The following is a 26203-nucleotide window of genomic DNA, read 5'->3' as shown; positions in this document are numbered from 1 at the left end:
GACCACTCTCAGCAACCTGTCAGAGGACATCCTGTCTGTAATGGACAATAAGAACCCCTCCATTAAGCAGCAGGCCTCTCTGTTTCTGGCCCGTTCCATGAGACACTGCACACAGGCTGCGCTGCCCAAGAGTGTCCTCAAACCCTTCTGTGCCGCTCTCATCAAGGTACATACACCCCATAGCACTTAACTGTCTTTCCTTTTGTGGTAATACTTTACATGAAGGCATTTGTTGTTTCTTATAGCATGGTGTAGTAATGTCAGACTGAAAATGGGGTTTGATAAAATACCAAAAAAGTACTTTAGTAAGTAAAGTATAAATACTAGCATGTGTGAGAGCCCATTGTGGCTCCCTGCAGACACAATGATTCTCCTTAGAACTGGGCCATAGGATTAAAGGCATAGCTAAGTGTGAGATGACTTCAGCTGGTTTAAAATGGAGTGGAAGTTCTCTTGGCTCCCATTTGTAATGTCCCTGTCCTTTCCTCTTTAACCATCTCAGCAAGTCAACGACTCGGCTCCAGAGGTGCGTGACGCCGCCTTCGAAGCTTTGGGGACAGCCATGAAAGTGGTGGGAGAGAAAGCCGTGAACCCTTTCCTGACCGACTTAGATAAACTCAAACTGGATAAGGTAAGGATCAGCAGAAAGATAAAGGGAGAGGAAACACGGGTAGGCTAGGATCAGTTTCAACCAGGAGGAAGAGCCCAGCTTTCTTAACAAAGTGCTAACCTCTGTTCTCTGTCCTATGCTAACAGATAAAGGAGAGTGCTGATAAAGTGGAGCTAGCTGGAGGGAAGAAGGGTGCAGGAGGTGGAGGCGGGGACAAGAAGCCAGCAGCTAAAGCGCCTCCCTCTGCTGAAGCTCCACCTAAATCATCTGCCCCACCTAGGAAGACCCAAAGTGCTGCTGCCAGCAAGGTATTATGATTAAGAAAAAAATATTTAAAGGGACCTATTATGATTTCTCTTATTTTGTCAAAGTGCTTCTTCACTTGTGATGGAAAGTTAAGTATTTTCTGCTCTTCCTTCGGAGGTCTCCCCCTGAAATCTTGGTTATTTACGAAGATGGCTTCACTTATTGAAGTAGCTAGAGGTATATTAGACATGCGAGCACTCTCTCGTTGTTGGAGCAGAGCAGCCGGAGGACATCACAGGGAAGACCGGAAAATATTTTCTCCATAAAATATGATCCAGTTTCACCAAAATGACTGAATAAAATGGTAAAAGTGGTGTTTTTGTACAGTAACCAGTGAGACCCAGACCCCCGAAACCATCTCTTCCATTTTTTCCAACCTAATAGTTGTCTGTTAAATAAATTGGCCCATCAGAAGAAAGTGGGCTTTTTTAAAGAGTGGGGCTTAAAGGGACTACTAGAGAAATATGGATTTTTTTGTTTTGTTTTCTAATGGTGAATCATGCAAAGCTACTCTAGTGGAGTCCCAGAATAAGAATTCCCTGTGTCACCTAGTTGTACTCTGATTTTGCTGTTATGTACAGTATGAGTCAAAGTAACTTTGCATTAACTGCCTACAGTTGTACTTGAAGCGTTTTCTGTCTCTCCTCTGCAGCCATCGGCAGGTCCATCTAAGAAAGGCAAACTGTCCTCTGCAGCCGGTGGAAAAGCCAAGAAGACCTCTGAGAGCAAAGACTTCACAGAGAGTGAACTGTCTGTAAGTCTGTGTGCATACATTTATCTTTTCAGCTGACGTTTTCGTCAAAACGTATACATAATGATACACATGCAGTAGAAGGCCTAGTCTTTTTGGACTTTCGTGACTCCTGACAATGTTGTATGTGTTTTATAGATAGAGCTACAGACTCGCTGTAGGTATGCTGCTGCGTAGTTCTGTGTAACTTACAGCCTTTTGCAGGTGTGTGAAGAGAGGTCACTGTTTATTAGTGATATGAGAAGCTCAATCTATTTGGTTGTTTTTGGGTTTTTTTTTTTTAATCTTTATAGCAAACATTCATAGAATCTGACTTCTTAATGGGTGTGGAAAATGAAGTCTTTCGCAGCTGTTAAAACTTTGGTCTGAATCCACAAGGTTTCTGATTTTAGGTTGAGTTTTCACCCATAGGGAATATAGACCCTTTTTTACGGCTGACATTTTGACTGGTCAAAGCAGGAAACACAGAGGTGGAGTTAATGACATTAACGGTGGCTGAGTTCCATTAATTCCTGTCATGTACATTGTCTAGTATAGTTCAAAATAGGAACAACCTTTTATATAGGACTATGCATGATTGGCTCCAACTGGCTAGCTCATGTGTGTATTGGTGTATAAGAGTGATATTGGGGGATGGGTATGGCTATTGTAGCTTTTTTTTTTTTTTTTTTTTTTTATTTCTGATTACTTAAAGAAAATATGTGTGTGTGTGTCAGGTTGAGGTGTGTGAGGATCTGGCAGCAGGTGTACTTCCTGCCTCCTGTCTACAGCAGCTGGACTCCGCCAACTGGAAGGAGAGACTGGCTAGCATGGAGGAGTTCCAGAGGGTAAAGACTTTTTAAAACTTTTTTTTGTCCCTGATGATGACTTGAATTAATGATCAGTTATTTGATTTGAAGTGACTTATCGGTCAGCATGCTTCAGCACTTGTCCTCACAAGACATTGATGTTCTCTGTTCGAGAGCAGCAGTGATTAGTCGTTTTTTTGTTGAGAATTCGATTGAAAGAAAATTAAGTGGCAACTATTTTGATAATGGATTGTTTGTTTTCAAGCGACTATAATCTGGTTCCAGCTTCACACATAAGAGGGTGATTCTTTTCTTTCTCTTATTGAAAGTAAACTGAATATATTTTGCTTTTGGGCTAAAAACCAACCAATTAGAATACGTCCCCTTGGGCTGACCAGTATTGTAACTTGTTTCTCACTTTTTCAGAAATGTCAACAAAATAATCGTTAGTTGCAGTAATTCTTGCCATAAAAGTATCAATTTTGAAGAAAGTCATATTGATTGAAACCTGTCACTGATGTTTTCAGTGTGAAGTACTTTACATTGCATATTGAAGCTGTACATGTTATCCAATAACATGCAGGAATGTTAATCTGTGCATTCATATACGCTTCTAGGCTGTTGAGACCATGGATAAGGCTGCTATGCCCTGCCAGGCTTTAGTCAGGATGCTGGCCAAGAAACCGGGCTGGAAAGAGACTAACTTCCAGGTGAGTGTCTCAGTTACAGCAGCTGACATTGGAGCTTGCTGGCGGTTTCCCTTGAGCAATGTGGCAGCAGCTGCTTTGACTTGGAATGTAACATTGCCTCCAGGAAAATACGTTATGTGTGTGTGTGTGTGTTTTTATCTGTGTGTTATGTGTGAGATGATGAATCAGTCAAAAAGTTGGGAGTAATACACTTGAGTTTTTCCACTTTAGTATCAAACCACGGTGAAAACCAACAGATATTTTAAATAAAGGATCTATTTCATCCAGACTTTGGCTGTGCCTGGTCTAATACATCCACACACTGGAATTAATGCTGTGGTCTTGTCTCTCGCTGTGTAGGTGATGCAGATGAAGCTGCACATTGTGGCGCTTATAGCTCAGAGAGGACAGTTCTCAAAGACGTCAGCCTCTGTGGTTTTGGACGGCTTAGTGGACAAGGTCGGAGACGTCAAATGTGGCGGAAACGCCAAAGAGGGACTGACTGCTATTGGAGAGGCCTGCTCACTACCGTGGACTGCAGAACAGGTTTTTAGCCCATTTCCCTGGACACAAGATACAACACATTTTTATCCTATACCAAAGAGTGATCAACAGGCCAGTAGATGATGATGCTGGATGTATTTACATGGTTTGACTTGTATTTGTCAGGTTGTGTCTATGGCATTTGCACAGAAGAACCCCAAAAACCAGGCAGAGACTCTCAACTGGCTGGCTAATGCCATGAAGGAGTTTGGGTTTGCTGGGTAATTTACAGTCCTTATTTTAATGATTATTATTATTATTATTATTATTAATTATTATTATTGAAGTGTTGACATTATGGCACCTCAGGGACATGTTCTGACCTTTGATACCCCCCTTTCCAGTATCAATGTGAAGGGTTTCATCAACAACGTGAAGACTGCTCTGGGAGCGACTAACCCTGCTGTTCGGACGGCTGCCATCACCCTGCTGGGAGTCATGTACCTCTACATGGGAGCCCCCCTGCGCATGTTCTTTGAGGATGAGAAGCCCGCTCTCCTCTCTCAGATAGATGCTGAGTTTGAGAAGGTAGGGACTTGTGGGTGGGTCAGGAAAAAAGTGTTGTTGTTTTTTCCATTTATATATTCAAAGAAAACTAGAGGGAATGTCACATGAAAATACAAACAAGATATCTATGCATGTGTGTATCTTCCTCACAGATGCAGGGCCAGTCTCCACCAGCTCCAATCCGATTCACCAGGAAGTCAGCGACAGAGGAGGAGGCTGATGACGGTGAGGAGCAGGAAGAAGATGAAGGAGGGCGAGGACAGGACATCATGGATCTGCTGCCCAGGACAGATATCAGGTAACTGAACAGTGACTGCATAGGACACTCTCTCAGTCAACCTGCACAAATAAAAACAAACCAAACTAGACTTCCTACAGCCCTGTTTTTGAGAATTGATACACAGCTGTACTATTGGTACACTTGCACATAATATGTGTAATGTGATGCTCAAGCTACCACAATACTTAATTAAGCGGTGCCAAGCTTTTTAAATGCCATTTCTAAATACCACTCAGTGTACGTGTCCCATTTTCTCTTTGTTGTTTTACTAAAGTTGAAGGAAACTTCGATAATTCTTAATGCTATTTCTCTCCTTCATCCTCTCGTGTCTCTCTTTAGCGACAAGATCACGTCCGATCTGGTGTCTAAAATCGAGGATAAGAACTGGAAGATCAGAAAGGAGGGTCTGGACGAGGCTGCAGCAATCATCTCAGACGCCAAGTTCATCACACCCAACATCGGAGAGCTGCCTCTGGCACTGAAAGGACGACTGGGCGACTCCAACAAAATTCTGGTTAGTTAAAGAGCAGGCCTGTCTGTATGGCTCATATTTCACTATTAGTTTTTGCTTTATTGTAATCCTACCTTCAGAGACATGATGTTATATTGATGTGATATTTAAAAAAAAATAAAAAAAAGTGCTCTGAAATCAGTGATCCAGATGTTTACAGTTTTAGTCTAGAGAACTTAAGAACTAAGAACTTCACAATAAAAGGATATTAAAATGTAGGTTTGACCATTATGTATGTTGTCTTCAGGTCCAACAGACCCTGACCATCCTGCAGCAGCTGGCTACAGCCATGGGATCTGGGCTAAAGCAACACGTTAAAGCACTGGGAATCCCCATTATCACTGTTCTGGGAGACAGCAAGGTACTGGGCACATTCACTCACATCAGAAACACACCTGGCACTGTGGTATTTGTTGTGCAGTAAAAGCTCATTTCTGTCCATCTCAATGCAAATGCCTCAGGTCATTTTCACTTTGAATACTTTGCCTCAGTCATTTGTTAAAGGTTAGATATATCAAATTCACTTGACATGAGATGTTGCATGAGAGCACCGCCATCTCAGACCAAAGCCATGGGTGCTATGCCAGACAAAATTCCATTGGCAAAACCAGTAATTATACCTAGCACATAACACGTTTCACAATGTGTGAATGTACGGCCCTAGGTATAACATATTAATACAAAGGAAGTGAATGATAATACTGCGAATGTCAATTTTAAAAAGTTTAAAAACTACTGTAACATGCACTTTGAGAATATACAGACGGCATAAAGGGTGAAACAAATAAGAATGAGAAGAAGGATGTCCCAGACTGTGTTGATGTTTAACATGTCTCTCTGTTCCTCTGCAGGTTAATGTAAGGACAGCTGCCATGACCACTCTGCAGGCCTGGGTGGAGCAGACTGGGATGAAGGAGTGGCTGGAAGGAGAGGACCTGTCAGAGGAGCTGAGGAGAGAGAATCCCTTCCTACGACAGGAGGTACACACAGATACGCATTCCCTTGACTGTATTGGAGTACAGTCTTTTTTTATTCTGAAGAGAGCACAACACTGCAGACAAAATTTCACATATTTACATATTTAAATCATAATACACAATGATGCTGATCAGAGACACATGAAGCTTTGTTCTTGACCCAGGTGCTAGGCTGGTTAGCAGAGAAGCTGCCAACACTGAGGACAGTACCCGGTGACCTGATGCTGTGTGTCCCACTGCTCTACACCTGTCTGGAGGACAGAAATGGAGACGTTCGGAAGAAAGCTCAGGACGCTCTGCCCACCTTCATGATGCACCTGGGCTATGACAAGATGACCAAGGCTACTGGGAAACTCAAAGTACTGAATATTGTGCTGTCACTAACAAAAAGACATTGTCAACGCCCGACCACAGGCAGCGATGCGTAGCTGTCTTGTTTGCAGTGAATTTATGTCTGTCCTCGTCTCCTTGCAGCCTGCCTCTAAGGATCAGGTGCTAGCCATGTTGGAAAAGGCTAGGGCAGTGATGCCGGCTAAACCTGCTGCTCCTGCCAAAGCTGGAGGGGGAAAAGGCTCTGCAGAGCCAAGCAGAGCTGCTTCAGGTTTGTATGACAACACAATTAATGATTTTGAGAATCTGAGACTGTGGTTGTAATGAGTCTAAATGTAGAACTGGCTACTTTTGTGGTAGTTTTACACATAACGTAAACTAAAGACTGGTTATGACCAGCTGATGACCTTTAAAACCCAGTTCCTGTTTGGCAAAATAACTATTTGCTAAACTTTGTAGCTTTGTCTTCAACTCTACTTCAGCCTTTGTTTCTGTGCTGCATGTTGTCCCCCTCACTTGAGTTGTACTGTCAAATAAAGACATAAAATATAATACGGCCCATCTACAATGCAAAATGGGGGTAAAAAAACACAAATGCAGTGTGTGATATCGCATGTTTTGATATTCTGCTCAGTAATTGGTTAATACTTTATATTCACACACATCTCCTCTGCAGCCTCCAGGTCTCAGCCAGCTAGTGATGAAGTTGAGGGTAAACCTGAAGCTAAGAAGGTCAGAGGAGGAGCGGCTGCTAAGAAGGTATGTCTTTCCGGATCAACTCCTGGTTTTGTTTTTCAGCATGCACACAGGTACAGTGTGGATAATAGTCTTTGACTCAATGGAGGTCTGTGTCCACGTAGCGTTGTATTTTCTGGCAGAAAAACACTGGCAGGGCGCTGGGTAGAGCTTGGACGAACCTCTTTTTCTGATGAGAGAGAGAAACGCTGCACGTCGCTTTTGTTTTTGTGATGGCAACAATTCGCCATTAGCTAAAGAAGTGCCCTTCGGTGTGTTTAAAAAAAAAAACACAACTGCGGACAAATCAGGTGGAAATATAAAGTGTTAATTTTAATATTTTTAATGTAAAATATGTTTTACTTGAGTTGTCATCAACTCCTGTCACTTTACCCGGTTCATGTGGCCTGCTGTCTGTTATGTGTGTGGATGTGTATGCCTAGGAGTTCAGACAGCAAAACAAGAAGCCAGCGTGACCATTAATGACCCAACATGAGCATAACGTGGTAGAGAACTCTCAGCTTAGTTTTTTTTCTTTTTTTTTTTTCCATTTTGTCTGTTAGTTAGTTTCTGTCCAACATATCAAAAAGCTCAGGATAACACGGCTAGACAAGCTCCTCCATTCTCTTGCTTACTAGTGTCGAGTCTCTCATCTAATATTTGATTGGTTGGCTGAAAATAAGTGACAACGCCAGCAGCTTTCTGATGAGCTCGGCACGGAAGAGCACTCTGAAAATACACCCTCTCCTCACTGGGTACAGTTGGGGGGGAAAGAGCGTGGACACAGGCCCTAATAAATCTTGCAATATCGGGCTAGCTAAAGTGGATTGGTTGGATTTAGGGTGCAATCAGACTGGATTTGTAACCAAAACTGAATAAATCTTTCTCTCTCTCTCTAATGGTCTGGTTTTTAGTCACTTCAGAGAAGATCTGTACCTGTATAAATATTCACTCATCCACCATTCGTACTGTGATGTCAGCCATGTACATTTGACATTGTTTCCTTTTTAGTTCTGTGCACACCATTTGGTTTTTATTAGTCATTTCTTGACTGTGAAGTGTAAACATGATGTGGTTTTTCTACTCATCCAGCCTCCCACCCCTCCCGAGGAACCCGTCCCTCCCCCTCCCTCCAAGGACAAGGACAGTAATGCTAGTAAAAAGCCACCCAGCAAAGGGAAGGCTGCTGCTGGCAGTCAACAGGTAGATGTGTGGCAGGGGTCCTCATGATGAAACTCAGTCCACAATATCTTTTACTCTTTATCTACACGCCAGCTGGTTCTCAACCTTTTTTTTTCCCCTGAGGACCCACTTCTTAAAAATGACAAACAATGGCAACCCAGTTCATTATAAAAAGAGTAAATTTACAACCCAAATAAAATCTCCAGTGACCCACATGTGTTGCGACCCAGTCTCTGGTAAATGAATGCTCTAGAGAGCACTGGTTCCCAACCTGTATGGTCCCGACCCCCACTAGGGGTTGTCAAAGCATCACGAGGGTCACAAGGGCTTCTTGATATTAAGGGATGTTTTTTTTTAAAAAAACAACTTATATCTAAGCATTCTATTCATTTCTGTGAAGAGATTAAGTTTTCACTCTCTGAACAGCTGGTTTTACACACACTTCCTGCAGTTATTTTGTTTGTGTTCATTGTACAGTTTATCAGTTGTTCTGTTATTGTTTGCATAGAATATAAATAGCCATAAAATATGTCCCTTAGTCTTTTGACTCAATGATAGAAAATGGCTCCCTGAAGGAGAGAGGTTGGGAACAAAGCAGCAGATGTGTGCTGAGTTTCTCAGTGGATACTTGTTGGCCCACAGATGTTAACCCCTGTCCAGCTTTTATCAGCCTTGACTAGGTCTTGGCTCTGTCTAATCCTATCTCTCTAATCACTAACTAATAATCAAATGAACATTGACACACAGTTGTTGGGTGAAAGGAGATCAATGGACATCTGTTCAAGATATGAACATTTAACAACATATCGACATGAGGAAAAATAAAGTGCAGTGCATGCATGCTTAAAGAACTGGTCACATGTCACTTTCAGGTTTCAGGTCACTCCACTGCATCAGAAATACTTTAATACTTTTGTGTGTGTGTGTGTGTGTGTCTCAGAATAATGTCACACTGTTTATATATTAACCTGCACTGAGATCTTTTCAGCATAACACCTCTTTTTATCTCTTGTTTCTACTTATGCCTGTCACCTACACAACTATTACATGCCACATCATATAAAAAAAAAAAAACTCACAATAAAACCTGATTACACACCTGTAAGTACACATTCACACACAGCTGTAAGTACACATTCACACACAGCACATTGGTTCACTCACTCTCCCACTCACACACTGTGTTGTTGCCTCTCACCTGTACAGGGTGCAGCTGCTAAGAAGCCTGCAGCCAAAAACCTGAAGGATGAGGAAGATCGGTCTGGACCCATCTTCATTCTCACCCCCAATGCTAAGGAGCAGAGGATCAAAGAGGAGAAGCAGTTGAAGGTACCTGATCCCTGTGGCTCAGTGTAGCAGTTATATACTGTTGGTAAATGGTTACTATTTACCACACAGAAAAAAACAATCCAGTGTGGTAACATGAAGTGCTTATAAAGATTAAACCAAACAGTAGTCTTGGTCTAGAGCTTGTTACTACACTAGCACGTTGGGCCGTGCCAAGTCAAGCCATGCCACGCTGACTGACATTTACAATACAACTTCTAACATGCCGAACTGTGCCCAAGATAGACCTTCTCCGGAGTAGGGCCAAAGCATGCCCGACCCGCCTCAAAGTAGGCTTCTCCCCCTCAAAATGCACACAAGACTGTACAGGAGAGCAGGGACAGAGGTTTCTTCAGTATTACTTACTTTAGGAGAGAAACCTCAAACCAGAGATTCAGTTAGAAGCTACTGAGTTTGTACTTTCAGGTATCTGCTTTTATTTTACTGGTTCATGTTTGCTTTCAGCTGTAGAGTCGTCGTTAAGTTACTGTTGAGGAAAAACCCAACACTTCCTGATTTTGCTGCTTCACTGCCTCCCGAACCACAACTGGAAGCTGGTTCCACAGGAGAGGAGCTTGGTAACTGAAGGCTCTGGCTCCTGTTCTACTTTTAGAGGCTATAGGAACCACAAGTAGCTCTGCATTCAGAGAACATAGTGTTCTAGTGGGGTAATGGGGTACTATGAGCTCTTTAAGATATGAAGGGGCCTGACCATGAACAGCTTTATAGGTGAGGAGGAGGATTTTAAATTCTATTCTACATTTTACAGGGAGCCAGTGCAGAGAAGCTAGTACAGGAGAGATGTGATCTCTTTTTCTAGTTTCTGTCAGTACTCGTGCTGCAGCGTTCTGAATTAATTGGAGCGTCTTAATGGACTTATTGGGGCAACCTGATAATAAAGAGTTGCAGTAATCCAGCCTTGAAGTAACAAATGCATGGATTAGTTTTTGCATCTGTCTGTGATAGGATTTGTCTAATATTTGTAATATTGCGTAAATGAAAGTCCTAGAGGTCTGCTTCATGTGGGAGTTAAATGACAAATCCTGATCAAAGATAACTCCAAGATTCCTGACAGTGGTGCTAGAGGCCAAGGTAATGCCATCTAGAGTAACTATATCTTTAGACAGTGAGTCTCTAAGATTTTTGGGGCCAAGAACAAGAATTTTGTTTTTTCGTTTAACATTGAAAAATTGCAGCTCATCCAGGATTTTATGTCCTTAAGACATGTTTGTAATTTAGATAATTGATTAATTTCATCGGGCTTGATTGATAGATATAACTGCGTATCATCTGCATAACAGTGAAAGTTAATGGAGTGATTCCTAATAATGTTGCCTAAAGGGAGCATATATAAAGAATATAGTATTGGTCCAAGTATAGAACCTTGTGGAACTCCATGACTTACTGTAGTATTTATTGAAGATTCATCGTTCACATGTACAAACTGTGAACGATCTGATAAATATGACTTAAACCAGCTTAGTGCGGTTCCTTTAATGCCAATTTGATGCTCAAGTCTCTGTAAAAGAATACCATGGTCAATGGTGTCAAATGCAGCACTAAGATCTAATAATACAAGTACAGAGACAAGTCCATTGTCGGAAGCAATCAGGTCATTATTAACTTTAACCAGTGCTGTCTCTGTGCTGTGATGAACTCTAAATCCTGACTGAAAATCCTCAAATAAACTATTGTTATGTAAAAAGTCACACAACTCTTTGGCGACTACTTTCTCCAGAATCTTACAGAGGAACGGGAGGTTAGAGATCGGTCTATAGTTGGCTAAAACCCCTGGGTCAAGAGTGGGCTTTTTAAGAAGGGGTTTAATTACAGCTACTTTAAAGCACTGTGGTACATATCCTGATAATAAAGAGAGATTAATAATCATATCTAGTAAAGAAGTGCCAATTAAGGGTACGCCTTCTTTAAGCAGCCTAGTTGGGATCGGGTCCAACAGACAGGTTGATGGCTTCGATGTAGAAATTATTGAAGTTAACTGATGAAGATCGATAACAGAAAAACAGTCTAAATATATATCTAAGTTTACATTAATTAAAATTCCTGAACTTGGAGAGCCACTGATAACTGTTGATGGCAGTTGGTGATTAATTTTCTCTCTAATAGTAATAATTTTATTATCAAAGAAGCTCATAAAGTCGTTGCTGCTTAAGGTTATGGGGATATGTGGCTCAATAGAGCTGTGACTCTCTGTCAGCCTAGATGGGTTATGAGCTAGGGCATGTTCATTATGTGCTGTCATAGCTTTATATATTGAACAATTTTCTTATTTCTATTGATGAAGCGTCTATTGCTGATATATTGTCATGTTGTGCCCTGGCCTATATACTGTTGACTACAGTTGAACTGAATGTTTGTTTTGTAGATTTTGAAGTGGAACTTCATGACTCCTCGAGACGAATATGTGGAGCAGCTGAAAACTCAGATGTCCACCTGCTTTGCCAAGTGGCTGCAGGATGAGCTCTTTCACTTTGACTTCCAGAGACACGTCAAAGCTATAGGAGTCATGATTGAGGTAGCGGTTGGTCTTATTTCTACATATGGAGCTGAGTATTCGGAGTAGGCTAGTTTCTGTAATCAAGTCTGTATGTGGGTTTGTGTTTAACAGAGGTTGGAGAGTGAGAGGGAAGCCACCATCGGCTGTCTGGACCTGATTCTGAAGTGGTTCACCCTGCGCTTCTTTGACACCAACACCACAGTCCTGATGAAGGTGCTGGAGTATCTGAAGCTGCTCTTTGCCATGCTGAACAGAGAGAACTATCACCTGACTGAGTACGAGGCCAACTCTTTCGCCCCCTACCTCATACTTAAGGTGAGCGCACATCCTCCTTAGAATGATCAAACAAGCCACTGTCAAGCTTTTGTTTTGCTTAGTTTCTCCTCTCTTCCTCAGGTTGGAGAGTCAAAGGATGGGGTTCGCAAAGATGTTCGGGCCATACTGACCATGCTGTGTAAGGTTTACCCAGCATCCAAGGTCTTCCCTTTCCTCATGGATGGCACGAAGTCCAAGAATTCCAAACAGAGGGCTGGTAGGTCTCTATGGACTACAAGCTTACTGGCTAAAGTTGCACTAATCTCTGTCCAAACCTGATTTATTGTATGCCTTTTTAATGGAGAAGAAAGCCTTCCTAACATTAGCTACCAGATTTATTTAACAAATTTAACAATTTTTTGCTGTTTAGCAAAATGCTAGCCAGCTAAAGATTAATGTAGATTAGCTAGTGTTTTTGCTAACAATAGATAATGTGACTGTATATGCTGCTTTTATCTTTTAGCCAACTTCAAAACGAGGTTGTCTTTTCAACATTGATTAGCCTAGCACATAGCATATCTAAGTACAGGAAAGTTAACCCAGGTTCCAACCAAGGCTTGCTCAACTGTCATTGGAACACAGAGAAAAAAGGGGTGGGACTTGGGAGGGTCAATTATTGGAAGAGAAGTTTTCTAATCTTCTTCTTTATGTGCTTTCCTTCCTGTCCTCAGAATGTCTGGAGGAGTTGGGTTGTTTGATAGAAGGCTATGGGATGAATGTATGCCAACCGACTCCAGCAAAGTCTCTGAAGGAGATTGCTGTTCACATAGGTGACAGGGACACATCAGTCCGCAATGCTGCCCTGAACACTGTGGTGGCTGTCTACAACGTCTGTGGGGACCAAGTCTACAAACTAATAGGAAATGTAAGACCTGGATGATTGTCATATGCAGTGTCACAGGACTCAACCCAAAAACCTAGTCTGTACAATTTGACATCATTCTCTGTCCTCTCCAGTTGTCAGAGAAAGACATGAGCATGCTAGAGGAGAGAATCAAGCGTTCAGCCAAGAAGGCTGCTGCAGCGCCTGCCAAGCAGAGTGCTACGGAGAGGCCTCAGAGAGAGCACCCAGCTAACCCTAACGCCACCTTCCTCCGCAAGCCTGCTCAGGAAGACCCCAACAAACTCAAGTAGGTCCCCTCTGGCTGCAGGTTAACCATAGCTGAATAAAAATACTCGCAGCAAAATACATATAATGTTGTGGAACATGAAGGGGTCGCTCATGCACTGAATTTATTTCATATCTAATAATATTTTCATATTATTAGATTATTATTCTAAATAGATGTACTAGATCAACATAATTAATGAAATATAGTATATATTACAAAAACATGTTGCATACAAACTAAAATGAAAATGTATGTTGGGTACATTTAGCAACATTTAAAGTGACATAACGCTTTAAAGCATTTGTCCTGACAATAAGAGATTTCCTACAGTGCCTATATAAACAATAAAATAAGATGCTCTTTATTGATCCCCGTGGAAGAAATTCAAATCTTACACTTCTGTACTTTTTGCACTACATTCCCCTATGCTGCTGTGTCCAAGTAGAAGAATCACAAAATATCATAAAGATATAATAGAAAATATAAGACTATAATGGAAAATATATACACTATATGCAGTAACAAGAATATTGTGCAAAATATCTTAAATAGTGTATAACTAAACTGTACATGTGCAGTTTGCAAGGAGTAGTTTTTTTTTTTTTTTGGTATCACTTTTTTATTTTTTGAAATACGATCCAGGCCACTTTCATAGGCTGTTTTTCAAAGATACCTCAGTCTGAACCATCATGTCGCATTTCATCCGACTTTTACGTCATTGAAGTGAGACAGACGCTCAACTCGGGACGCGGCAATATCATAATCATCATAATTTTGTCTGCTTCGATTGCGCAAATACTTGGAAATTGATACACACATGTTGACATGTGTAGCATCCATATTTACTTCCGTAAACACAGCGTGCTGCGTGTGACGTCACGGGTTCTTCTGCGCATGCGGGTTACGTTTTCATCTTTGAGGCCGTAGACTGTTCACACTGGAGTCTGATGGCGGTCGCATTTAAATTATAATGTCAAATCAGAATTGAGCATTAAGACCTGCAATGTGAACGTAGCCCGAGTCCTCTACGTTCCTTTTTAATGTTCAATTTACAACATTCACAATGGACATAATTGGGCTTTTAGACACAAAGAACCAATCTCTGTAAACGCATCGCTATCAGTTTTTGTAACAAATGAAGGCAAGGCCATACTGTCAAAGTTAGCTTTGACAGTATGGCACATGTAAATCCTATTTTATGGTAATGTTTTAATGCTAAACACTGGATGTGAATTGGATATAACATCAATACTAATATTTCCATTATTGGTTTAATTTTCTAAGAGATCAAGCAGCCTACATACAAAGAAGAGTTGTTATATTTTTGTATTTTTCATTAGTTTTATTTCAATAAAACAGTTTCAGTTTAGTTTCAGTTGTAGGAGAAATAAATCCGATTACTAATATGGCTGCTGATATAGAGAATTTGAGTTTTAATAAAAATATACTTTTTTTTTTTTTTTTGTGGTATGTGCACCGATTTTTTTTAGTCTGCGAAGGTACTCAGAAGACTGCTTTCTTAAACGAATAACTTTATTAAAGAATATTGAAGTGCAATATTCTTTTAACGTTAAAAAATTGAACATACATAGTCAACCAGTTCTAGGTACTGATAGTTGCTTATTCTCTCTTACTCTGTGCTATTTGCCACAGTATTGTAAATCACAGTGCACTCTGCTGGATACACTTTGCACTGACTCCAGTATAAAACTACATGCATTTTTCTTTTCTGCATTATGTAACACAACCAAAATACAGACCTATTGGCATTGGTGTATATGTTATGCGTCGATATCGGTGAAATATCGGCCAACCGTTGGTTTGGCTCTCATCTAGAATACTGGATTTTCTGTCTTTTTAAAAGTTTGTGGTTACCATAATATTTGCTGGATAGAAACGGCTTCAGAAAATAAAAGTGCTTCTGCAGGGAAAGATGATCATTAGGGTTGGGAAAGAAATCTGTTCACAAAAGAACCTGAATTCAACTTCCAACCAACACACTGCCCCATTTACTGTGCAGCTAACTGGTCAGGTGAAGATAACTTGTTCCAGTCTGGTTTATCTCAAAAGCATTTCAAAATATTATTTCTCCAGTGATGTTTCTTTTCCAGGCAGAAGACTAGCATGCTTCCAAATGAATGCAGAAAAAGTCTTGTAGCCAGATGTGAAAAGTCTTAAAACCCCGTTTCCAAGTTTTTCATAAGCATGTCTTCCATTCTATCAGCCAACCACCTCTAATCTGTCAGATCTATAACAGACTTCTACATGTTGTGGACTGTTGGAAGTTGACTGATTCATGCCATAAATCTTTTGAATGTTCTCCTCGCAACTAATCTGTCCTTCTCTTCTTGTCTCGTTTTGCTCAGTCATTGCATGTTGAGTTGCTCTCACAGATACATAGAAATTGGCACATAAAATCCTATCCACCGTGTCTGTGAAACCAACCTGGGTGTGTTCAGTGTCTTTGGCTGGCTGGTGGGCCGGCTACCCGTCTCCTGCCTGCCTATCTCTTAACCCTTCATCTTTCTTCCTGTGTGATTTCCTCCTTTCTCTGCTCTGCCTGCCTTCCATTCGGGAGCAGAATAATGTATCGCACGTATAGGATGTGAGTACCTCCTCCTCGCCCCTCTTTTCTACATATTGTCATTGTGAGAACTCTACTCTGAATGCGCTCTAATACTCATCATTCATCAAACTAATGAACAGAAAGGTTTGCTGTGACTTTTGAGTTTTAGTCGTGCTTCTTCACATGGTAGGGAATAAGGGACTGTTCTTCTTCCCTGCTGTCACATGATGCACCAGACTAATGTTCAAAATGTCCTGTCACTTTTAGATGTGGTTCATTCTTCTTCCTCATTACCCCTGTCTTACTTGTGTATGTTGTGTATACTGTACCTGGAAATGTGATGAACTGTCCTCTTCAAGAATACAAAGTGTCCTTTTATTTGTAGCTTCACTTCGCAAAGGTTTTTGAAAGTTGCAATAAGGAAAACGATTGTTGGCCACTTTTTATAATTGGCAACAATTTTGATTGTTTTTATGATTTGAAATTTGTACTTCGAAAACAAGAGGACGATAAGTTCTGACACTAATAATGAGCTTTTCTATCAATTCAATATTCTTAGAAATCTCAGCAGTTGTAATGGGTTACTATGCACCCACCTGGGTCCACAGTGAGTAGAGCTGCAACAAACTCTTTTGATCTTTGATTAATCGTTAATAGTAATTGACGTGTTCGAAAGCACAAGTCGGAACCACTGTGCCAAGATTTACCAATAAATGGCATTAACTCCTGTAAATGATGTGTCTCGATCAGTATATGTTTGAAAATGAGAGCGGTTTCACAGACTCATTCAAAGCAGAGGCCTCTTAAGCTAGTCAATATGAGGAGGTAGCCCTCAGTGCCATATTGACATATTGCAAAATTGTTATACTGAATGAAGTTTTGAATTGGGCTACCACTACCTTTTTATTCTGGGGTCAGGTGTGAGAGCAAAGGGTTAGAAATTGGATGTAGCATTTTTTTCCCCTAAGATGCTTAGATCCAATAAAAGCCAAGAATTTAAATGTTGGCTGACTTTGACTATAAAGATTGCTAGCTGGTATAGGCTAGATGTTTTGTGTGATGTGGGGTGTGGAGACATGCAGGAGAGAGACTGAGCACCGCTCAGTGTGACATGGACCAGCGCTGGAAAGACTGTACTTCTAGTTACTGTCAAAGCACCACTCCCAGTTGTAGTCCGTTTTTGAGAGTCCATGGGGGGGAGCTGTGTGTGTGTGTGTGTGTGTGTGTGTGTGTGTGTGTGTGTGTGTGTGTGTGTGTGTGTGTGTGTGTGTGTGTGTGTGTGTGTGTGTGTGTGTGTGTGTGTGTGTGTGTGTGTGTGTGTGTGTGTGTGTGTGTGTGTGTGTGTGTGTGTGTGTGTGTGTGTGTGTGTGTGTGTGTGTGTGTGTGTGTGTGTGTGTGTGTGTGTGTGTGTGTGTGTGTGTGTGTGTGTGTGTGTGTGTGTGTGTGTGTGTGTGTGTGTGTGTGTGTGTGTGTGTGTGTGTCTCTGTGGGGGAGTGTCAATACACAGCTGTACCCCTGCTTTTGGTTGTGATTGATGTTACTGTTAATCTACCCTAAATATCTTGTTAAGCTCTGAATTTCACACAGGGGCCTGCCAATTACTACAAAGATCTCTGGTCTTGGCTATTACATCATGGTTTGGGAGGGGCAAGAGAATTCGGCTGAATGGAACTTTCAGATCCAGACATGCTAATCTGATCATAAAAAGCTAGTTTTACACTGTTTTGTTGGAAAAATCACCTTTATTAACACATGCATACAAGAATCTACGTGATCATGTTTACAGTGCCAAAACAAATTTAGAGTGGAGCTCCTCTCTAAATGGAACCAGTGGTTGTACAGAAGACTGACCATCTATATGAGCTCTTACTTAAAATTTAAATTCACTGCGTCTTCACAGCTTTTATTTGAGCGACTATTAGTTTTATTTCAAGATTCAAATATTAAAAAAAAGCATCATTAATGTGGCCACCAATGATTGAATGAAAACACTTAGACTTTTTCTCTTATTCCAGTTGTCAAAGTAGCTGTTCTGTGTGTATCCTTTAGAAAGGAGTGGGATAAAAACAAGCGCTTAATGTTGGTTTTAGATCAGTGCTGATCAGCTCCAGTCCTGTCAGATACAAAGATCAGCTTCACACACTAGAATACTTTAATATTAAGGTCTCCCTAACAGATCCTCCATTAGTCTCAAAGCAGGGAAGGTTCTCGAGGGTAAACCCACTGACCTAATCTTGAAGTTGTTGAAAACTCCTTCATTGATTGTTTATAAGTGGGAGTTTTTTGTCATATGAGGATGATTGGAAGTTTAACCTTTTTTTTTTATCCTTTTTCATTAGACTGAGAATTTCTTACAGTATGTGGATGTTTCCAATGGTCCTCAAACTAGAAAAAGCTTGCGCCACTCAGGACTGGAGTTGAGAGGCACTGATCGAGTATACCCTGGACTAAATATACTATCTTGTCCACTCTCCACTATCTATCCTTCCACCATCCAGCCAAGCCCGTCAGAATGCCCAGCTCAGCGAGTCCTCCCACCCGTCCATCCCTAAAGAGTTCCAGTTGGACCTGGACATGATCGAGATGGACCAGAGCAGGGTGTGCGAACTGCCGGACCTTGTCCAACACAAGCTGGACGAGCTGCTGGAGCCAATCATGATCCCTGAACCCAAGTAAACGCACTGGGATGTAGTTTGCTGAAGCACATACGCAGTTCAGATAAAGTAACATTCTTGAGAACATAGAAATTAATAGTGTTTGTGTTTTTGTGTTTAAAGGATGCGTTCTGTCTCTCCACACTTTGATGACCTCCACAACAGCACGGCCTCCACCATCAACTTTGTCATCTCTCAGGTGGCTAGTGGTGACATTAACACCAGCATACAGGCCCTGGCACAGGTATAGCACACACAGGTTTGAAGTGTTATTCCTGTGAACTGTAATACAACCACTTACCACTGAATTATTACTGCAGTATTTGCTCACTGTGAGACTTGGTGTCATTATTAAAACAAAAATTAATATATCAGTCTCAAATATCTGGCATCAGTCAGGCCTTTATCAGGACTACACACCATAAATCAGATCTTTCTATACGCTTTAATATCTCCTTAAAGACACGCTGATTCTCAAAGTTACCACCACAGCACACATGACGACAAGAAGTTAAATTAACTATTGAGACCCTAAGAACCTGGGCATAAGCTTTATTAGAAGGTAGACATTTCAGCCAGTAATTTCATAAAAACTTTTAGCAAAACACAGGGAAATGATTTATTAGCTAGCTAGCAACAGCATGGCCAAGTGTACCAAGTGTTTCTGGAGAGCTGCTCACTGATCACTGTACAAAAGCAGTGAAACTGGATCATAGTTTGAGAAAATGGTTTGGTTGGTCTGCTTTCCCTCAGGCGTCCTCCAGCTGCTCTACCTCAACTCCGCTAAGACACAGCGCTATTGGCTAACTTGACAAGTCCCTCCACAGCTTCCTCTTTACAAGGAATAAGTAAATGTGTAGAAACAAATAAGCACTCTGATTTCCCTTTCGTGTGGACTTTAAAGCCACAATGGATTGAACCTGAAGAATTGACGATAGTGCCCCCAGTGATAAGACAAATAATAAAAGCCTAGCCTGTTTCCAGACCTCTTAATCACTGCCCATTTTAAATAGGTGTGGTGTTGTACTCATGGCCAGTTGAGAAACAAACGACTAATCAGACGTCATCTTCCTATGTACCTAGCTAGTTACTTTAATATATCCATGAAATATAGTGGGGTTTATTTTGTTTTGTTTTTTAGGTCCACATTCAGAAATAAAAACAAGCCACAAATTCAGTAAAAAGCTCTGTGAAGCTGAGGGGAACAGATCCACTGTTGCCACTGTAAGGTGAGATCTAAACTGTGCGCTTTGTCCCCACAGATCGACGAGGTGTTGCGGCAGGAGGACAAAGCAGAAGTCATGTCGGGACACATCGATCAGTTCCTCATTGCTACCTTCATGCAGCTGAGGCTCATCTATAGCACGCATATGGCTGATGACAGACTGGACAAGAAGGACATCATCAAACTGTACAGCTGCATCATAGGAAACATGCTGTCTGTGAGTCACTGCCCGCGACTGCTCTTACTGATGGTTACCTATCAGGACCTACATTAGTGTGGCTGAGGAGACACTAACGTCTTCATGAACTTCCTCTTGTGTCTTTCTGTCAGTTGTTCTCCATGGAATCCCTGGCCAGAGAGGCGTCTATGGGTGTGCTGAAGGACCTTATGCACGGTCTGATAACCCTGATGCTGGACGGCAGAGTGGAGGACATCGAGGATGGACAGCAGCTCATCAGATCGGTCAACCTGCTGGTCATCAGAGTTCTGGAGAAGTCTGACCAGACCAACATGATCAGGTTAGTGCGAAGAAACCGTTCAAATTTCCATTTTCATTTCCCAAACCCCAACATTATTCCCAACAGCATGCAGCATTGTCTAAGAGCCCAATATGCCTCACTTCCACTGCATGGTATGGCTCAACGTGACTCGCTTGGAACTGTTCTTTTATGGCTTTCCACTGGCAAATGTTGTGGGTAGTACCTACCTGGTACTTCGTTCTCTTTTTCTCTCTTTTTTTCCTTTTCTTTTTCTTGACTTTCTAGTGACTGGTCAGAACAGTCACTAGAACTGTCACTTGTGCAACAAAGAGCAACCAGTCGTCTGGGCTATGATGTAGGATCTCCCAAACTGCTGGTTTTATGCCTCTGCGCTGGCGATATTCATGGCCGGCGGCATATTGCCTTTGGGTTGTCCTGCCATCTGCCATTCTTGTGATGCTTACAGTATACTCAATCAGTATGTACTGCATACTGCCCTGTTAGTATGTGATATTGAACTCACCCTTGGATTCAAGGATGGACTGATTAGAGTTTTGCAGTCAAAGGTCACTGACATCACAAAACAAATCTGGAGAACAAAATTTGTAGGCCAGAACATCTCTGCTACCACTTACTGCTTCTGTGATTTGCATATTGTGATTAATTGTGCAGCCTTACTTGCTGTAACAGACACATACTGAGAATCAAGAACACATCTCTTGAAGTCCTCCATTGTTCCTGTGTTACAGTGTATGATGGACAGGCTGTCCAAATGGAACAGATGAAAACAATTCTACAAGAAACTAAATCATATTTTTACCTGTTTAGTTGACTTTTTCTTCCCTTCCTGCCTCTCTGCAGTGCTCTGCTGGTTTTGCTTCAGGACAGTTTGGTCACAACAGCTGGTCCCCCTATGTTCTCTGAACTGGTCATGAAGGTAAGAAGTGTCCCAGTCCTTCTAGTCATAACTGTACTGTCAATTTAAAAAGTGCAACTCATAAGCTTGAACACCCCTTGTGTGTTCAGTGTCTATGGAGGATGATCCGCTTCCTCCCGGAGACCATTAACAGCATCAACCTTGATCGCATCTTGCTGGACGTCCACAACTTCATGAAGGTTTTCCCCAAAGAGAAACTCAAGCAGCTCAAGAGTGATGTCCCACACAGAACCCTCAAGACTCTGCTACACACACTCTGCAAGCTCACTGGGGCCAAGGTAACTCTCTCACTCTCTCACTCACATTCTTTGGAGTCAGTCTTATTGTCTTGCTGTGTATTTATTGTATTCATGCACCGATGAACAGATCCTGGACCACTTATCCATGATAGAGAATCGTAATGAGTCAGAGTTGGAGGCCCATCTGAGGCGGGTGGTCAAACACTCTGGAAACCTGTCGGGATTCAAGAGTGACCGTGGCAACGAGAAGACTGGTCTGCGCACGGTGAGCAGCATTAACAGGAGTCTTGAATGACCACTTGTGATTGGATCTCTCTTCCCTGCTCTGTTTGCAAATACACACCTACCGTGCTGTATCCTACCCAGAATTCTGGCACCTAATGTCCATTATTGGTGTCCTTTTAGCTTTTGTGTAACATTTGCCAAATTTACAAGAAGGCCAAAAGAGACGGACAGCGTTTCACAAGGTTTATAAAGTTTCTCTTCAATTTTATTTGTATAGCGCCAATTCATAACAGAAGTTATCTCAGGACACTTTTCAAATAGAGCAGGTCTACACCGAACTCTCAGTCAACAGCTCTCAAAATTGTGCCATGTTTTAAGGGAGTCTGGGGATATTGCAGTGACTAGTTCAATGGTGAGATTGCAGTAACACTAAGACCCTAAAGTTACATTGAACTGTGTCTTTTTTCTAAGTTGCACTTAAAATGTAATGAGAAACATGAGCTTATGCTTCACTGAGGATCTTTTTCATGCTCGGTGGCAGGGAGGGAACCACAGTGATCAAATAGTCTTCCAGCTTTTACTTTTTACTGTGATTGCATTGAAAATGGGAATATTGAACTTATACATGACTGATTAAAAAAAAAAAATAATAAATTTAATTAAATTCTCATTTATAAAAAAACACTTGTTCCCTAAACACTGCTGTAGGCGGCCCTTCGTTGAGGCCCAGGATTCTTTGTGTACACACTGCTAAAATGTGGTCACAGACCACTTCTGAATGTGGTCTGAGCGATCACATCTCAATGCATCTTGGATGCATTCATACCTGTACTTACAGCTGTCCGTTTGGAATCAGGACGCATGTTAATACCAGGTCTGAACAGGGTTTCTGTTGTGATTATGGATATAACAAGTTTGTCCTTCTTTTTATGTTTTGTTCCAGGAGGATCGGATGTCAAAGGCTAAGGTCAGTGACATTCTGTCTGAAATCTTTAAGAAGATTGGCTCCAAGGAGAACACTAAAGAGGTCAGCTCAGCTCCATAAAACATCTTCACATCCTTCCTAGTGTGTTTGCTGCAGATTAAAACTCTTTGTGTTAAGATTTGATTGACTTATTTAACTTATATATTATATTATACAAAAGACCTATTGTATCAAACATTGTATGCTCCAATAATGCATCCAATCTTCCCCTCAGGGTTTGACGGAGCTGTATGAGTACAAACAGAAGTACACAGATGCAGACCTGGAGCCCTTCCTCAAAAACACGTCCCAGTTCTTCCAGAGCTACGTGGAGCGAGGCCTCCGTATGATCGAGTCCGAGAGAGAGGGCAAGGCTCGCATCCAGACCTCAGCAGGTACAACTGGAAGCTGTGACTGTGTGTGTCAGGCAGGATGAATTCAGGAGTGTCTAGTGACGTGTGTGTGTCTGTCTGCAGTGATCCCTCAGCATGGCGTTGACTCCAGTTTGAGCAGTAACAATGAAGAGCTGAAACCGGCTGTTTACTATGAGAGACTGAAGATCCTCCGACAGAGACAAGGCCTGGAAAACACCTCCAGGGTTAGTTCACTCACACACACTGACGCACACAAACATAAAAGTCAGCACTTCTGACGTTTCATTTTTAAGTGCTTTTATTGTGAAGCACATGCAGGAAGTGCTGCACTATCAGAGGCAACAGTCACCCTCTTATAACTCAGTGTAGCATCAAGATGAAAGTGTAGCTGTTTTTTGTTTTTTAAGGTAGAAAAGTTACATAATACTACTCAGGACACAATGAAAATTTTATTTTAAGGTAATGACCTACTGCAGCATCCCGGAGTAATATTTTCACATGTGCACATCTCCCTCTAACTCCTGCAGCAGGGTGTTGGCGGGAGCGAGGAGGAGCCTCAGCAGCGACCCCCTATCTCCTCCCTGCTGTCCTCGAAGCCATCTGTGGCATCCTCCACCGACATGCTCCACAGCAAGCTGTCTCAGCTCAAAGAGTCCAGAGAGCTGTACCAGCAGGAGCACAACGCGCACTCCCACTCCCCGACGCACGCGCACACCCGCTCTTCCTCGCCAGCGGCCAACCTGGATGACCTGAAAAAACGCCTGGAGAGAATAAAGAGCAACCGGCAGTAAGGGAGCGCTGCACCGCCACCTCATCTCATCCGCAAATCCTGTGTGGAGTTCAGCTGGTAGAAAATACATCATCCAGCTATTAAAACTCACTCCGTGTTTTCTATTCTTGTTCTGGTAGATGGAAATAGAAAACACTAAAGTCCACCCCTCTCTATTGACAAACCAGGTAGCAACAGACAAATACACCCTCAAGTTTGATTCCACCCACTGTGCCTGTAAGTTATTAGTAATCAAATGCACCCTAATCTGATTGTAGAGCACATTCAGATTGAACTAAGGCTGTGAGTTTTAGCCTCCCCCCAAACACACAGCAGAAACCATCAGTGTTTTTTAGCTGCTATTCCAACTTAGCAAGATGTTCTATTCAGGCATCATTTTAGTCTCAACCATCAGGGCAAAAAACAAAAGAAAAAAGAAAAGAGCTTAATCCAGAGTGTAGGAGTGAGTTTTGATGTTGTGTGTACAGGATCACATAGTCAGCTGTAGTTCTCAGTCTGTACAGATTCATCATCACCTCCCATGTCCTGTACCAGCCTTCTCTTTCACCCTCCTGTGTACACTTTTCACTGTATTATAATGATGAAATAGTGAGCTCACCCTCCTCCTCTGTTTTAGTATCACGGCACAAGACGTTTGTACATATTTAAAGGTTGTTAACCACTTAACTGTTATGAAGTGCTTCTCGTGCGGTCGCAGGAAAAAAAAAAGTTAAACGTTCCTGTTTTTCCACGACTTACCACGTCGCTGCTGCTGCTGTTTGGATGGAGAGACGCTGCTGTAAAGAGCTGAAGTCAGATGTGTGGCTGTGTCAATGCAGCGTGAGTGCCCCCTTGTGGCTGTCATAGTATCGTCTTCTAGTTTGTTTCTCCAATTTCCTGCAGTTATTCCAAATCACACGTGTAAAACTACCACCAAATTAGTGTGGCTTATAGATGAATTCTCTTTTAAATCAGCACTGCAAATAGAGCTCGAAGCTCCAGCACTTAATTTATTCAATAAAGTGAGAGTTTTTGTCAATTTCAGACATTTTTGCTGCTGCAGTAGGACCACAAAGTAACTGCATTTACACAGCACCATAAGCCCTCTGAACACCATCAGAGGTAGAAAATAGACTAACTGACAAGGTGAGCCAGGTGTTTGGTCAGGGTTACATAGGGAATCAGCCCAGTTTTATTCAGAAAAAAATCTTTAAAGTCTAATTTGATTTAAAGCTGCAGTAGGTAACTTTTTTTTAAAATAAAAATAGCTGTTATTACTGAAACTTTCACTGTATCCTGACAGTAGCACATGAGACAGATACTCTGAAACAATCAGAAAGATAGTTGATTGTTGAGTCTCATTCCCAGGGCATCAAATATAGATGCTTTGGAACAACTATCTTGAAGCCTCCAAGTCAAAGCGTCTTTGTATCTTTATCTGCTCTGATTGTTTTCATTCAGGCCCGGTGGATTCTTGCAAATACCATTAGCCAGAGGAACCTGATTTTTCTTTTTTCTCAGATTCTGTCTCATGTACTACTGTCAGGATACAGTTTCAGCCAATATGACAATTATTTTCATAACAATTACCAACTGCAGCTTTAAGAACTTCCAGCCGAGCAGTGTTTGGTTGCAATGAAAACCCGCAGACTGGTATAGGGTGCTTTTATTCTGGAGGGGAAGAGGCGCGGTTTGGGGCATCCAGCTTTTCAGCCAGCCGGGACTGTGAATCTGCACCCCTCTGACAGCGAGCTGAGCTGCTTCTTTCAGGTAGTTCAGACCAGGCAGAGCCGTATTCAAGTGTGTTTGAGTAGTGTGTTGGATTGTGCTGTAAATACTGTACGTAACGTCCTCCATTAACACCTCCCTTCAGTTATTTAACAGCAGCCACTCTGTTGTGTCGTAGGCTTAAAGAGCATGGCATGAAGTCTGTGATTTGTTTTTATTTTCTCATGTAAATAAAGTTTACATTAATAATAAAACCGCTGTTTAATTAAGTCATCGTTTTTCTGAAAAGACGATTATTATGATGATGGCGGCTCCGTCTGTCATCTGTTCTGTAGCCGAATGTTGAGTAAAGAAAAACATAAATAACAATGTTTTTGTATTTAATTCAAATGTCAGTACTAGTCTTATGCTCTCCAGCTTTCCTTGTATAATCCATAGTGGAAAATGGCAATAAAGTCTTGTTTTTTTTTTTTTAACAATTCATTTTTGAGTTTGCTGATTTATTTCTTGTGAATTAATCTAAAACAGCTGCATCTTTTTGTCATCTTTCATTGTATTGTTGTAGT

The 26203-nt window shown here is 41.6% G+C and overlaps 2 protein-coding genes and 1 long non-coding RNA gene across 9 annotated transcripts in view; 1 reads left to right on the top strand and 2 right to left on the bottom strand.

Moving 5' to 3' along the window:
* The window catches only part of ckap5 (cytoskeleton associated protein 5), a 36778-nt gene extending 10658 nt beyond the window's left edge, over positions 1–26120 (top strand). For 2 of the 6 annotated variants that reach the window (XM_051383119.1, XM_051383120.1), the window contains exons 11-45: positions 2–166; positions 503–631; positions 757–918; positions 1569–1670; positions 2384–2494; positions 3073–3165; positions 3505–3690; positions 3814–3908; positions 4032–4215; positions 4347–4492; positions 4814–4988; positions 5233–5346; positions 5837–5965; positions 6127–6321; positions 6437–6563; positions 6969–7051; positions 8120–8230; positions 9416–9538; positions 11919–12068; positions 12162–12365; positions 12447–12582; positions 13037–13230; positions 13323–13495; positions 16059–16082; positions 18542–18715; positions 18821–18941; positions 19960–20139; positions 20253–20440; positions 21263–21338; positions 21428–21616; positions 21705–21842; positions 22746–22829; positions 23002–23161; positions 23243–23364; positions 23668–26120. In XM_051383119.1, the coding sequence (XP_051239079.1) occupies positions 2–166; positions 503–631; positions 757–918; positions 1569–1670; positions 2384–2494; positions 3073–3165; positions 3505–3690; positions 3814–3908; positions 4032–4215; positions 4347–4492; positions 4814–4988; positions 5233–5346; positions 5837–5965; positions 6127–6321; positions 6437–6563; positions 6969–7051; positions 8120–8230; positions 9416–9538; positions 11919–12068; positions 12162–12365; positions 12447–12582; positions 13037–13230; positions 13323–13495; positions 16059–16082; positions 18542–18715; positions 18821–18941; positions 19960–20139; positions 20253–20440; positions 21263–21338; positions 21428–21616; positions 21705–21842; positions 22746–22829; positions 23002–23161; positions 23243–23364; positions 23668–23931 (5007 nt within the window). In that variant the 3' untranslated portion in view covers positions 23932–26120. The remainder of the gene's footprint in view (position 1; positions 167–502; positions 632–756; positions 919–1568; positions 1671–2383; positions 2495–3072; positions 3166–3504; positions 3691–3813; positions 3909–4031; positions 4216–4346; positions 4493–4813; positions 4989–5232; positions 5347–5836; positions 5966–6126; positions 6322–6436; positions 6564–6968; positions 7052–8119; positions 8231–9415; positions 9539–11918; positions 12069–12161; positions 12366–12446; positions 12583–13036; positions 13231–13322; positions 13496–16058; positions 16083–18541; positions 18716–18820; positions 18942–19959; positions 20140–20252; positions 20441–21262; positions 21339–21427; positions 21617–21704; positions 21843–22745; positions 22830–23001; positions 23162–23242; positions 23365–23667) is intronic. The other 4 variants (XM_051383123.1, XM_051383121.1, XM_051383124.1 and 1 more) reach the window with 4 other exon arrangements.
* The window catches only part of LOC127353805 (uncharacterized), a 247663-nt gene that overhangs the window by 45566 nt on the left and 175894 nt on the right, over positions 1–26203 (bottom strand). The gene's annotated exons all lie outside the window — the stretch shown is intronic.
* Positions 1–26203, bottom strand: part of dnaaf4 (dynein axonemal assembly factor 4) — a 161068-nt gene that overhangs the window by 83206 nt on the left and 51659 nt on the right. The window contains exon 10 of one of the 2 annotated variants that reach the window (XM_051383256.1): positions 10047–10117. The exons of the other annotated variant lie outside the window; for it this stretch is intronic. Coding sequence (XP_051239216.1) covers positions 10062–10117 — 56 coding nt within the window. The 3' untranslated portion in view covers positions 10047–10061. Of the gene's footprint in view, positions 1–10046; positions 10118–26203 lie in introns of those variants that run through there. 2 annotated transcript variants of the gene reach the window in all.

Source organism: Dicentrarchus labrax, unplaced genomic scaffold, assembly GCF_905237075.1.
Source record: "Dicentrarchus labrax unplaced genomic scaffold, dlabrax2021, whole genome shotgun sequence".
In the NCBI taxonomy this organism is placed as follows: Eukaryota; Metazoa; Chordata; class Actinopteri; family Moronidae; genus Dicentrarchus; species Dicentrarchus labrax.
This window is presented reverse-complemented; position numbering and strand designations above follow the sequence as displayed.